The sequence below is a fragment of the Lagopus leucura genome, unplaced genomic scaffold (genome assembly GCF_019238085.1).
Source record: "Lagopus leucura isolate 7727_CA_CO unplaced genomic scaffold, USGS_WTPT01 Super-Scaffold_100004, whole genome shotgun sequence".
Classification (NCBI taxonomy): Eukaryota; Metazoa; Chordata; class Aves; order Galliformes; family Phasianidae; genus Lagopus; species Lagopus leucura.
In genome coordinates, this window is record NW_024962264.1 from 58,449,191 (window position 1) to 58,464,221 (window position 15,031).

The window sequence follows — 15,031 nt, forward strand, 5'->3', positions numbered from 1 at the left end:
TGCATTTCTATCGATTAAACTCTCCTATTATACTAAACATCATTACTAGAGGCTCTTTGGATTGGAGTTTGTCTCATGATATTAGATTAGTTTAATGCAGTATTACAGTAATTACAGTTAAACTTAGTTTTATTCAGCTTCTTAATGACACAAAAGGGAAGGTCAGTATCACTTCCGTTGTTTTTGTAGATACTGTTTGGGAGGAGTTGCAAATGTGCAAAAGAGGGCAGAAATAAAGAGGAAGGAGATGAGATTAGAAGTGTTGGCAGAAAAGAAATGAATCCTGGAAAATTGCAAATACTGTTCCAGTTACACAATGGGTATATAAAGGAGTGGAAATGAATAGTGGGTGAGAGTGAGTAGTTAAAGAATTAAGTTGAGGAAAGCAAATTCTTAGTTTGGAATGGCAGTGATAAGATATACAGCAGTGAATCCAGCTTGGCTAATTCCACAGCTCCCAGTCACTTAGACAAAGTTTTATGAATGGTTTGGGACAAATAGTGCTAAGATTGCTGAAGTGAACTTGTAGCTGTTCTTGTGTGATATAGTAGGTTCTTGGGAAACAGTGTCTTCAGTTCACCATATCTTGGAGACTAACCCAAGAACATGATCTGTATTCCTGAGCATCTGTGTTCCAGAAAGGTGATAGAGGCAAGTCATAAGGAATTAAATCTATTCAAACCCTAAGCAGTTCTGTATATACTGAGAAAACTGACTACTTTATACACCAACTGACCAAATAATTCAAGGAGAAATTTCCCATTAGAGCTACATGCATAGTGGCGAAAGCCATATCATTAGACTACATGAAAAAGCAATCAGTGGAATAAAAAGCTGAAAAGTAAAAGAAAGAAGTAGTCAGGGTAGGGTGGCTGCCATCTTCTCCTTCACTGGAAATTCCTTGCAGTGCTATTTTTGGATGCACTGATTGACCTCATTATTACTTTAGTCTATGCTAGTTTGCAGGGAAGCATGTGTGCAGCAGAGCACTTCATGCCTTTGTAGTCTGCATCCAGACCAGAGGATGTGTTTGTTAAGAAAGAGAAGACCAATTATATGTGTTGCTTTTCGAGAAGGAAGATGGCGAATGCTTTATGATGGTTATTCATTCAACAGGAACTTTCTTGGACATAAAACTTCATTTAGGAGGTATTTCTCATGACAGGTAATGCAAAAAATACTGTACATTCTACTCATTGCAAGCAATTGCAAACTATTTTAATTAACTTTTTTTAACTAAGAATTTGAACAAAGACTGTGAGCTTGTCACCATAGTAGTATAGTGTTGAGATGGATTAATTTGACACGTTTACATTATCTTTTTGGGTTAAAGTTTTACTTCTACAATGAAAAATCAAATTCATAATGTTCAGTAGTTTAAAAGAATGCATCCTGCGTATATAAAATTATTGTTTGTTTTTAGTTTGTATTTTTCCGAAATTATAATTTCCAGCTGATACTGGAATCATTTTCAGAATGGAGACATGAATAGTCTTTGAGAGTAGCCTGAATATCCTCGGATGATTCCGTGTGATCTCAGAGTTATATTTTATCTGTTTTATCTCGGAATTTCAGAAAGATGATTCCCAGAGACTTCTGGAAAGTTTCAACTGCAATGGAAAAGAGAATCCTCTCACCAAAAGTGAAGCAGAACCCTATAAATCAAAGGAGGAGATGGTTTTGGAGGTAAAGCTGGGTTCTTTGGAGTGTATGTCCATTTTGCTGAACATATTAATCAGCACATTAAGGGCCATGTCCAGACGGTCTTGATTGTAGTGGACTTGCAATTGAGCCCTTAAAAAGCATTCAAAGAAATTGTGGGAAGGAGAATGAGTGGTGATAGCTTCTTATGAAAGCAGTCATTTCAGGCATTCATTTCCCTTGTGAATTCCATTTAATTTGGGCAACTGTCCTTGTACATTTCCATCAAGATACTGAGATCTCTTTGGTCACTGGCTTCCTTAGTTTTGCCTGGTGGAAAATGTTCGCACTACTGAAAAAGGAAGAAGTACTTAAGTACTGAAATCAGTCCTAATGGTTCATAATGGATTTTTTTCCTTGAGAAGTCTTATTACAGAAAATTTGACAGTGATAAAGTTTCCTCATCAGGTCTCATCTGGAACAAGCAATTTTTTCTAGTGCCTCCTTAATGTATGGATATAGACCTGAGTTGGATTGCGTAGATCAGTGGAAGGAAATAGAATAAATAAACCAAACTGAGTACATTAAAAAACAGTATCTTCAATGTCTTTCTCATATAGGGAACTCTCCCATCAGTTGAAGACACAGTGCAGAAGTCAAATGACCACAAGTAGTTGAACAGCACTGTGGTACCCTGGGATTCATGGACAAATAGAAAAGTAATTTGGAAAGAGAGTGGGAGAAGGTATAAATTAAATGAACCCTCAGTGAGAACTTCTAATCACTCACTTTTGTTTGTGGTAATCTCAAAGTAAACATGAGAATGATTCCGATGTTGTAGCTGTTTGCTTTTCACCCAATGCTGATTTGACTGCACTTTTTAAGTTAAAAGTTGTGGATAGCAATATTTAACAAATGTGCAGTTCAGATAACACTATTATACATAAATTAAATACATGCAGAGAGTGTCAGTTAAAGCCAGCGAGCCTGGTGCTTAGCTTTCAGTGAGGAATGGTTCCAGGACAAAGAAAAAACATTATTGTAAACATTTTAGCCTTGGTTTAAATTCTGGCAGACAATTGCTCTTCATTTCAGTTTTGTGATCAAAAAACTGTTGCAAACCATTGTTGGTCATTTTTTGTGAGTTAAAGCACAGCATAACAATTGAGGATTGATTAGATTCTCTTTTGGAGTGCAAATCCTGTGAGAGAACTTGTCAGTGGTATAAAATTATGCATATTATCATTCTTTTTGAAAATGCATCACAGCCTTTAAAAGGTGATCCTTCATAACTATGTGTATATCCCAGGCAAGGCTGCTCATCTGTGACACGTTAAGAAGTAGCCTTGTTATTTGAAAGGGCTTTCTGCCATTTATTTGCCAAACTTCTAAGTTATATATGTTTTTTCTATTTGATTGTTCCAATTCCCTGAGGCTTTGGCTTTTACTACTATCAAATTGACAGTTCAGGGAGAAGCTTAGATGGCGAAATGTTTTTAGTGAGGTTAAAGCCTTCAGAAAAACAGATATTTTCATTCTGAGACCTTCCACGCTGCAATAATACCATAATTACCGTATTAATAATAATTCTATATTACTCATGCCTGCTGAGAAGCAGAATGCATTAGCTCCAGCACACTGTGATACAGCTTTATGGCTGTGGACTGAAGCTGCGTTGCCTCCAGCCATTTCAGAGCAATGAATCTGTCAGCTTCTATTCCTGAATGTATGCTATAGCACTGGGGCTACTCAGCATGAGAAAATGTTTTACATACTGAGCCCCTTGCTTTTTACTCTATCGGTAAATCCAAAAATGCCTTCTGCAAATAAATGAAATGGAGATAAAAAGGTGCAGTGATAAGAGTCTAACAAATGGCGTAGTTTACTCCTCTCTTCTTATCTCTATTTTTGGATTTTAGTAATGCTTTGATATGTTCTAAAAAAATCTATGTAAGGAAAATTGTTTTAACAAGTCAGATTCTTTAATTTCATATGAAAAATAAAAACCAACAAAAATCCCCAACACTAAAATGGCTAGAACAGGAAATCTCCTAACTATTTTGTCTGTTGCATAAATCTGACCTTTTAATTGGACTTGCATAATATCACGAAACAGAGCTGATTATCCCATTGTTCTGGGCAGTGGATAAGAAAGAGGAGGAGCAGAAAGTCAAGCAACATGAGATAGCAGGTATTATGAAAAGAACACATTTTCTATAAAAAGTTCCCTGGAAGAACATTGCTATTTTCCTCTAGATTAAAGGCAAAGGATTGCACTACAAAAGTTCTTTCTGAAAAAAAAAAAGACTAGTTTTATTTAATCTGTTGATCTATTGTTTCTTTATTTAAATTGGAAGACAGAATTTACATCCATGATGTGTGGAGCTTATCCCTCAGTATTTTCTATTATCAAGATTATTTCAGTCTGTTATGCAAAATCTGTAGATACTGCTAAAAGAGCAAAGAAGGGAAATGAAAATATCTTGTGAATACCAACTATTGCCCATTTTCCCTTACGGGCATAAAATATTTTGGAGCAGTGGTGATGGCAGTTTTCTTCTCTGGGTTTCATACCTTGGCCTGAATGAGTACTAGGAGAAGAATTTTCACACCTAAGTTGAAATAGTCAATAAACAGTTATCAATTGGAATGTCTAAGTTATATAATCAAAAGGGGGCATGGAATATTTACAGTGAACAACTGTCAGGTCCACTGTTATTCTCTAATCTTAATTGTTTTATCTTCTTTTGCACACAGGAAAATGAGTCTCCTCTGAACAGTAACGTTACAGCATTTGCGTTGAAGGCAAAAGTCATCTATCCCATCAATCAGAAATTTAGGGTACGGTTTTAGACTTGTAAATATTAATGGCAGTAGTTCTAAGTCAAAGTAAATTGCAGTCAAGTACTGTAAGAAAATTTAATGCCAAATCTGTTTCAAAGGGATCTTTGTTTGTTTATAGGCCATTGACTCAGGAATTGTTTTGTAAGGCATCAGCTGCTTTCATCTCCCTCTGAAACTTGCAGTGCTTTTACATTGTGTCCAGTCAATTTTCACTGCAGTCATGCAACCTTTTCTTCCCATTAACATTAATGGAGGTTATATCTGCCCAAGGAGATGTAAGAAAAAAGCACACAAAGATCTGCACTTCAGTAAAAAAAAAAAAAATGACTCAGAGCAGATAACCTCATCAGATGAGTACTTTTCCAGGCAATGCAGAAACCTGTTGGGATAATAAACATTAATTTACATGGAAACACTTTTGCTGTGTATGTTGTTTAATTTTTTGCTTGGAAGCAAATGCTGCAAATTAATGAGATGTTTATCTCAAGATTGAATTGTATTAATTAACCTTGTAAAATTTTTTTTTGACTGTAGCCTTTGGCAGATGGCTCATCCAATCCATCTTTGCATGAGAATCCGAAGCAGGCAGTTTTGCCTAATCAGGTAACGGAAGCATCTACGTCAGGCAGCCTGGAATCCCTTAGCCAGGGAGACAAAGAGGACTGTAGTTCCTCCACAACAATACATTCAACAACAAGTGATGACAGATTTCAGGATCGAGCCTTCTTCAAGGTAACCTGCTTCCCTGAAGTGCTCACATGTGAGAGGTAAGCAGTAAACCAGCCCTTGTCTGATTGTTTCTTGGTATGCTCTGGCAATTTTCAAAACAACCATTAAAGGTCTGGCATAAATGAAAGACTGGGCTTGAATGCATACATTCACCACAGGACAGAGTTATAGGCTTATAACCCTAAAAATGGTGGTTTGAGAGACTAGAAAAATGCTTCATACCCTGAAAGTCACTTTCTTGTTTATGAAATTCTGGGAATCAGAACTTCTCTTCTCGTGAAAGGTATTATCACCATTAATATAAGGAGACCCCTTTTGCCTTGTATACTCTTCACTCATGCAGTAGACTATTTCTAAGCTAATGGAGCCTTCTGCACTGCACATCATCAAGTAATACAGCTGGTATCTTGAGAACAGCAGACGACAGTGGTCATTCTCCTTGATTTAATGGGAACAGTTCACGTTATGTTCAAGGAAAACTGTACATTTATCAGATGCACAAGGGATTAGCAAGTAGAGCTAATCCAAATGGACTATCAGCTCTTTTTCTTTTAGCTACACCATGCAAGTGAGGTATTCCTAAATGAAAAAATGTCTGTATTCTCATTTGCAAAAATAAAGAAAATTAGGTGTATGTCACTGTGAGGTTTGAGGAAGATACAATGAAAAATATTTTCTAAATATCCACACATTTTAACAGTTTTAATTAGAAGCTTTTTTCCCCCTTTCTTGTAGCCATTCATCCCCATATTTACCATGCCTTTTGATAAGGACTATTTTGATTTGCTTACTTCTTTTTATCTGCGTTACGAGGCACTGTAGAAATGATCTTACTCCTTTTCTAGGGGCAATGGAGAATTTAGTGATTAAATGAAACTGTTGTACAATGCTGCTTTTTTGTGTGACCTCTGTTTAGATTGGTTTTAAAACTTCTTTTCATCTTTCTTTTAGTTTCGATGTTAAGCTCTGCCTTTGCAGTCTTCTCTTAAAAGATCTCATGCTTCTTGATACTGAGCTTAGAAAAGAAGAACATGTGGTAGGTACTCATGTCTCATTTAGAGTTACTGGATTTGAAGCCATTAACTGAATATTAGATTAGGAAATAATCAACATGAACTAGATGAGTAGTGTAGCAGAATTATACCTTTGCAGTATTCTTTTTATTTTTTTTCTCTCTGTTCTGCATGTATATTATCTTCACAAAAAGAATAAAATACAATGAAATCTATTGGGCTGTGAAATACAGAAGTCATACTGAATAACATAACAATTTTAAATCTTACTCCAGGGAATAAAACATAGCAGTTGGAGTTTATAAGAAGAGAAAAAAATGTATGTTTAATAGATAAGATAATGTTTTAAGGAAATTCTTGGGCATTGCAACTCCAGGGACTGTAAGCTATTTGAATAAAACTGAAAATTCAGTTCAGCCGAGTGAGTACTTTTGTGCTAAGTAGAACATCCTGATTTTGTAGGACAAAGGAATTAAGACACCCATTTCAACCAAAGATGACTACCTCTATCAAGGCACAGCATTCAAAGCTGACAAGCCAAAAAAAAAAAAAAAAAAAAAGAAATTTACACAAAGCCACTGAATACCTGGTTCAGACAATTATTTAACAGTGCATGGTTGAGATCAAGTATGGAATCATTTCCATTACTGAGTTTTAGCAGAGGTAATGTAAATCTGGACATAAATTGGATAGCTTTCTTCTCACCTTCCTTCCCAATCTCTTAAGTTTGAATAGACTTGTCATTTGTGATACAATTTGGTAAATGCACTAGGAATATTTCAAGGAGCGAGATTTTTCTGGGCAAGTTCCTCCCTAGCAATTTCTCTCTGGATGGATTTGATTCCCCTGTAAGCAGATGAGAAAGGGAACTTGAGATTAGCTTCCAGACTGAAGTTTAGTTTAGCCACGAAATGTTAAACTTGATCTTAAAGTTAGTCATAAATTTGTAAAAGAAGGTAAACTAACAACATGGTGATGTAGCTACAGAAACACTGGGAAAATTTGACTGACTTTGTGGCCCATGAGAAATGACCTCAAGAGGGTGGTGACTTTGACTTTTACCTGGAGCTTTTAATAGCTCTGTATTTTTGCTAGCAGGGAACCAGGGAGGAAAAAAAAAAAAAATGCTATGATTACAGGGAATAATTCCTTCATTTTCCACTTGTTTCTCTCACTCAAAGTTGATTTTAGAGTCAGTCTAGGAAAACAACTCTTCTTAAGTGTTTTCTTGAATCTTTTCTTTCCCCATGCCTTTTATTGTTTTGTTTTTTTGTTTTTTTTTTTTGTGTGTGTGTGTTTTGTTTTTTTTAAACAGTATGTGATGTGTTGGTGTTTTGTGTTCAAAACTTCACAAAACTATGTCTAAAACATTGGCAAGTGAGATCCAAAACGTGGTCATTTAATTATTTTCTGCTGGGCAATAATATTTTCCAGATTTTGCTGTTTATAATATTTAATTTAGAAACATAAAGCATATAAATGTTTAAAAACAAGCAACTTCATCATCTGTTTTTTAGCACTTATGTAACATCTTTCAAGATGAAGACAAAGATTGAATTGTCTTCTTGAATTGTCTCTAAAAATAACATTTTGAAAGAGACAAGGCATTTGATTATTCAAATTATCCAGGGTTCAAAATGTCCATTTGAAGCAAGTAGTATTTCAAACTTAGGAAACAGAACTAGAACATAGTTGTATTTTTTGTAAAAAAAGGTAGTTAGAATTTGAGATGGTTATTTTGAGTTATATATGAGGTTTCATATAAAAATGTGGCATAATACAATTGAAATCATTATAATGAATATGCTAATATCCTTTAGCTTAGATCTTTCTGTTTTTAAGTGGTCTAGGTACTTTCCAATAAAGGGTAGTTTCAAGCGTGTCCTTGCCCTCATTTGAATGTAAATCCATCATCCGATATTCTGAAGACAAATTTTCCATAATGGGAATTCTGGGGAATTGCTGATGATGTCTCTACTGTTTTGCTTATGCTTCAATGTAGTTTTTACTGATTAATTTTAATACAGACTTTGTGATAAATTGTTGGTTTTATTCAATACTTGCAATTTTCTTTCCTTTTAAATAGATATTCATTCAGATTCTCAAAATATACCTCACAGACTTCAATCATAAGAAGAAGATTACTGATGATTTGTTCAAGAAGACATTTTTAATTCTCAAAAATGTAAGTGTTGGTTGGTATTTCAGACAATGGAATTCAGGAGTTAATTCCACCAATTCATGGGGGCTTCCATGGCAGGCTATCTCCCCTATATTTTTAAACAGCAATGACCTTTGTAATCCATTTAATAAGAAATGCGTAAAACTGTCTTGCTACTTGGTTTTCTGTATTACATTGTTCTGATTTCCTCTTAGTTGTTATCTGAAGAGATCAAAACAGATGTTCTTAATCTGTTAAGAATATTTTGTAGTTGAACCCACTCAAGTAAAGAGAACATTCTGAACCTTATTCTCTCAAATTTACTAATTTCTAATTATCAAGTCTTTGTCAGGTTCCATATATCATTACGAGTGATAGAGCAGTAGGGAATAAGTATTAGAAGAAAACTCAGTGTTCCTATCAGGGGAAAATGCAATTACTTTCCTCTTTGTCCTTCATCAAAATCCATTTTCACTTGTGAACTAAAAGACATACTTTTGCAGTCAATGTACATTTCAGATGGATTCACTTTTTTTTTTTTTACTATTACTAGAAGGCTGTACAAAAAAAAAAAAAAAAAAAAGATAGGAGAGCTACTGCTTCCCCATTCTGTTTTCCACATCAGCATCACAGGAAGTCTGTATTGGAAAGCATCTGTGAAGATAATCTGGTCCAATCTTCTGTAGGAAGCAGGGCCTCCAATGTCCTGTCAAGCCAAGTCTTCAATATTTCCCATGGAAGACCACCACTTCTCTAGGCAGCCTAGTCCAGTATTCGTTTGTTCTTACAGTAATTGTTACTCTTTTTTTCTTATATACTCATGAAACTTCACATTTAGGCATTAAAGTCAAGTCTGTCAGCTTGCTAGCTGACAGCTAGTTGTCAATATTTTGTTTCCGCAGTCCCATAGTTTGTGAATCAATGACAGAAATCTCCACAGTTTTTCCCAATGAACAGAATGTTTATGTCAATTACAGCAGAATGTCTTTTGCCTTAAAATCGCTTGTCTTTCTTAAATCCTTACGTTTGATATTATTAGTTAATTGCAGTTACTAAATAGTAAGTGAGATTTGGTGTGTAAATACCTCTAATGGACTTCAATTAATGACTTCAAATTATAAACAAATATAAAAAAAAAGATAGCGTTTCCCAGCATAGCTAAACCTTGGATTATGCTTGACAGCTTGGGTGTTTTCATGTAGGTAGCTGAGCTGCAACAAGACAGTGACTAAATTTTGTTTATTAGTTACAGTAATCACTGGAGTAGCCTAATTGTTTAAGTGTCAATATGGGATTTCTGTGCCCTGTATTCTGGAGAAAGAGGTCATGGAAATATGGCACATTTCAGGCTGAAATAACTCAAGAAGAAAAAGGCTGGCTATCAAGGATATTATCATTGATTTTAGACAGGATTTTTCTCTATTTCCATCATAAGAAAAATTTGTAATTTTTTTAGTGAAGTTGTTTGTGAACCTTGTCAAAACCTGGTTAGATTTCTTTAAAGCATAAAGGTGTTGAGGTAATGCGTTCACACCTAAAATCATGTGATGTAAAAAAAAAAAAAAAAAGCTTGTTCACATAAGGCATATTTAAGCAACTGGAGGACTGTCCATTGTATTATCAAGCTACTAAGTAAGGGCAGAGAATTAGTACTTGTTAATATTGTTAGCTATTGGAAAAATTCATCCTGGTTTCCATAGAGTGAAGAATTGGAAAACCCAGATAATTGCATGGGTTGTAATTTGTTCTTTATGTACATTACAGGTGTGTTCATCCCTGTGTGTTACCACTCTGAAGGAAACACTGTATCTGGATACATATCTGTACTCAAAACAGACCTTGTATGCTCACAGCTGCTATTTAAGTTGGGCACATGTTAAAAAACATTTGTGGTTAGACACAGTAAAAAAGCTCATGGACTACTATCTACCAGAACTTGGGTTTAGCAGAGATAGACAGCAGTACTCATGTGCTAATAGGGTTGTAATATTTGTACTAAGTGCCAGATACTTTTTCGTCACAGCACATTACCGAGAAACGGCTTTTCAAACACTTTTTCGGTTTCATGTACAAGGACTGACACCAATTCACCCTTGAAATTAAAAATAATGTACTTTTGTGATTAACAAATCACTTTTTCTTCCCAGGATTTTGAAGAATTACAGAAGCAACTGGATTCCAGACTCCAGAATACTGAGATGTCAGGAGCCCATAATTCAGAATACCAGACTGTAGAAGACTTAGAAAGGAAAGAAAGGGAATATTCTGAGCACATAATAGATAATGTAACTTTTTAATTTTTGTCTCTTTAAATATTATTCTCCTGATGAGGAATGCTTTTTTAATTAACTGTTGTGTTGAATAGTCATAGTACTTAAAAGGTACATGAAAGCATTTTTATATTGCTCCAGTGGAGTATTTCTAACTACTTTTGATAGCCAATGTTTTTATACACACAGTTGCATCACACTGTTTTAGATATGAGAAACACCTATTACTTGTCAGATGGTGAGGCATATCTCAAGCCTAGGTATAGCCTGACTTTCAGGAATTTTATCATAGTACCCTTTTTCTTCAATGCCACATAACTAAAAGACTAAGAAGAATACTCTTTTCAGCAGAAATAATTGCTAAGAAAATAACTGCAATACAATCTTTCAGCATGTTTTGCATATTTGCTACAGCAGAGCATTTTACTCCAGTAGTTTTGCATGTTATGATAAACCTATGTTTTATGTAGAAAATATTACCCGATTATAGGTACTAATTATCTTCAGTAGTGCCACTGCATCCAAGCTAGCTTACTTTCAAAAAAGCTGGGGGTTAAAAGCATTCAGTATATTCATTTCCAAGAAATTGGATATTCTGAAAGGTAGGCTATTTCCTGATCCCATTTCTGAGGCTTAACAAATATACTCTTCATAAAAATGAAAGAATGACAAGTCAGACTGATGACTCTGCAGGCTGCCTGCACTGACTGACCACAGCATATCAGCCCTGAACTAAACAGCTCATTATCTCAGTCTTGTAGAGGAGTTAATATTTTTTTAGTGCTGTTGGTTAAGCGCTTCACTAGTATTTTTCCCAGTTTTGATTTATAGTGGAAGTCCTTTTAACAATGGTAGACCCATGTGAAGTTTCTTTTGTGCAATTTAATTTTATTCCTTAAGAAGTTTGTTGTTTAGAATTGAGAGTCAGTCACGTGATAGCTCTATGAAAGCTGTGCCAAGCAACATGAGGCAGTTATTCACTGATGGCAGCCATCCTTCAGTGGGTCTGCCACTTTTGTGCTGGCAGAAGCTTTTCATCCATTTTTAAAATTATTTCCTCTATGCAGATCAGGACTCTGAACTAATCCACTCTTTGCCCAGGAGTAGAAAGGTTTTCGTGGCCATAACTGCAGAACTCACAGATCTTTAATGTAAATCTTTAATGCATACTATTAATCCCATTGGAGCCCACAGAATATCCACAGCTGTGCACAGTCAGAAGTGGTTGTGAGATCAGAGCCTAAAGCTAGATATTACCCTTAGGGATAATATATTAGAATGGGCACATGCACTGTGCCAATACTGCATGAAGTGCTTAATTCCAGCATAGTTAATAGAGTGGTTATGTGGTGTGTGGCTATGAAGGGCTTTGATGAAAAACAATATTTTTAGTTTTCCTTTTTCAGCAGAAGTGATATTTGACTGGAATGCCTACTGCAACAGATAAAGAAACTTCACAAAAGTTTATCCTTGCTACTTTTCTCATTAACAGCATAGTGGGCTTCAGTAGATGAGGAACTAAACTTTCTGAGAATTGCACAGAATGACTCCTATTGCAAAAAGTCAAGATTGTCCAAACATACCATATATTGGTTGTGTGCCATCAACACAAATCATAATAAGTGGTCTCAAAATACAGCTTTATGCTGTGATTAGTACTGAAAGCAGTCTGTATTTCAGTGACTTGTATCTCACAGTAGACTCCTGTCTCTCTCAGTGTAACGTAATACCAGATTATTAATGAGGGAAAATGGATTGTTATTTGATTAATATTCAACAGATGGAATCTTTCTGGAAGCAGACTGATAAAGCCCAGCAGGATTTTTTGGACCAGTCAAAATGCTCAAGTGCCGAAGCAGCAAAGATAACGATGGACCTGACTGAGAGGATGATTGCAGTGGAAGGCTTATTAAATGAATCTCAGGATTTGCAGGCAATGGTAAAGTACAAAAAGAAGTAAAAGTCAAAAGATATTTAGTAAGTCTGAACACAAAGCACAATGCAAGTGTACAAGTCTGTCCATCCTATATTAAGAATGCTGAAAACTGCTTACTCCAACTGTATGTCTTTCAGCTTCATGCTAAGAGCTCAGTTCCTGCCATACAGCACACTAGAGAATGAACGCTAATTCACTTACGTTCTTGATCTCAAAATACAGTTTAGGCAGTCGTGTTAAGAAAAAAAGTGACGTACATGATATAAATGCAGCCAATGAGCAAAGAACAAGAACTCTGTGATGAGGGAGAATCATTACCCTGGACATTAACACTTGTTTCTTTCAAAATACTTATTCCCCTTTAAGAAATCCTAATTTAGATGAAGATTGTCATTTGGGAGTGATTCTGTGTGTCTAATGACTTTAACTGTACTTGAAAACCCTTACTATTTCATAGGGATGTGGTCTTAAGAAGGAAAAATAAGCTTAAAAGTACATCAGTGCTGTGCTTTTAAATGTAACAGATCTCTGTCAGATGTGGTTTACTTCACACAAGAGAATGAAACAGTTGCTTGGAATTTATAGATTAACAGTACAATCAGAATCTGCTTTTTTTTTTTTTTTTTAGTAATTTGAAGGATAAATGGATCACTAGCTTTATTTTGCTAAGGAAACCAATCTGATCACGTTTGAAGGCAGTTTTGGCAACTGATCACATTTGACCCACACTGTACTACTATAGCATTGAAAAGTTGCTTTGAATGGACAGTCTTCAAACGAGGTGTTTGGATACATGATAGAGAAAACAATACCTGAAATAACTACCATCATACTTGCATTTACGTGCAAAAGTCACAGCCTGTGCATCTCCAATAACTAGAATAGTTGTCACGTTTTTTCTAACCTTTCATCATTGTCTAAAGCAATTCCAGCTTCGCTCAAGAAATCTCGTTCCCTACAGTAATCCTGGTTTCTTCTTTAACAGTGTAATGGAAACTATTAGGTAATTTATTTTTTTTTTTTAAATGTATTTACTAAACTCCGGCTTACCACACTCTTGATGAAATCCTAGCAGTATCAAAATGAGATGTGCCCTCCACTTATGAAGGCACATAGTGGTGTGCTATGCAGTATCTTCAAGAGATATCCAGGACTCCTATGTTGCACCTTTGTCTATCATTGCCCCTCAAGTATTTGAGTTTGTTTCACAAGTTTCATTTTTTTCTGCTATTGTCATCTTGATAGCTGCAGTTAGTGAGAACACGAATTTTCTATTTGCTCTTTCAAGTGAGCATGAAGTAAAACCTGCTGCAATCCTAAATAGGTTAGGAGCTTTGGAACTACTTAAGTACCTCAAAGCTACTATCCATATTACCTTGAGAAGCCTCCTGAGTTCTCTGTATTGTCTGGAATTGAATAGTTCAATTAAAGCATGTGTGACCAAAGATTCTTAGTTTCTAAGCAGGATATTTTGTTTGTTTTAGGGCATTCAGGAAAGGTTATTTAACTGGGAGCTTATGGTGAAAGTAGTTGATTCACTGAAGTCCTGTATACCAGAGGAGTGCAGGTGTAGATTGAATATGTTATCAAATATTCTGGACCATTTAACTGTAAAGAATAAGCTCTCTGTTCGACAAAAAGAAGAACTTTTAACAGACCTTCACAAGGCCTTCTGGGAGCAACTGGCACATTTCACTAATGGTGAGTAGTTAGACAAGAGGCCACCGTTTAAGTATGATTTCTCTTATTTGTATTAATTAATACAAAAATTATGGCTTTAGTCCTGTATGCCTCTGTTTTAAAAGTGTCTTGATGAATCAGCCAAAAACACAATCCTAGTGGAAGCTGGACACTTAAAATGAGAACTTTGGCTTTAAGCCTCCTAGATCTTGTTCCTAGCATTACTTCAAACTTATTCTATAGTTCATATAATCTGTACCTTATTTCATTGATTTGAAGTAGAGTCAAATATGCTGCTAACAGTTTTAGGATTTCACCAGTTACTCTTTATGTACTTGACATTGTTGGTGATACTGGCTAACATTAGGAGTAATACCAACTGTATATGTGGAAAGTATTGTCTTATGATCAACTACTAGCATAGGGAAAAGGCGCCCAAAAATATAGCAGTGTTGGCACTCTTGGGAAAAGGTAACATTAACATTTACAACATTCAGCAATTCTTCTCTTTTCATACTTAAGATATTTAGAAAATTAGAAGAACGTCTTTTCTCCATGCACCTTTTCAGACCGCCTAGCTGTAAATTATACAATATTAGTGAAGTCTAAGCTAACTGACTTAAGGTTTTTCCCTTGTTTCACTACAGATTTATATAGGCAAGGAATTGCATCTAACCAGATTTAGGATGACCTGTGAAAGGTATTAGTCATAAGCCAGTGACAAGAAAAAAAATAGCTTACCATGTTCTGAAGGTGA

General features: G+C 35.4%; 1 protein-coding gene across 1 annotated transcript in view; it reads left to right on the forward strand.

The window, feature by feature from the left end:
* Positions 1–15,031, forward strand: part of EVC (EvC ciliary complex subunit 1) — a 51,673-nt gene that overhangs the window by 1,646 nt on the left and 34,996 nt on the right. The window contains exons 2-9 of the mRNA XM_042870814.1: positions 1,576–1,686; positions 4,399–4,482; positions 5,020–5,252; positions 6,166–6,250; positions 8,314–8,412; positions 10,536–10,673; positions 12,439–12,597; positions 14,079–14,295. Coding sequence (XP_042726748.1) covers positions 1,576–1,686; positions 4,399–4,482; positions 5,020–5,252; positions 6,166–6,250; positions 8,314–8,412; positions 10,536–10,673; positions 12,439–12,597; positions 14,079–14,295 — 1,126 coding nt within the window. The remainder of the gene's footprint in view (positions 1–1,575; positions 1,687–4,398; positions 4,483–5,019; positions 5,253–6,165; positions 6,251–8,313; positions 8,413–10,535; positions 10,674–12,438; positions 12,598–14,078; positions 14,296–15,031) is intronic.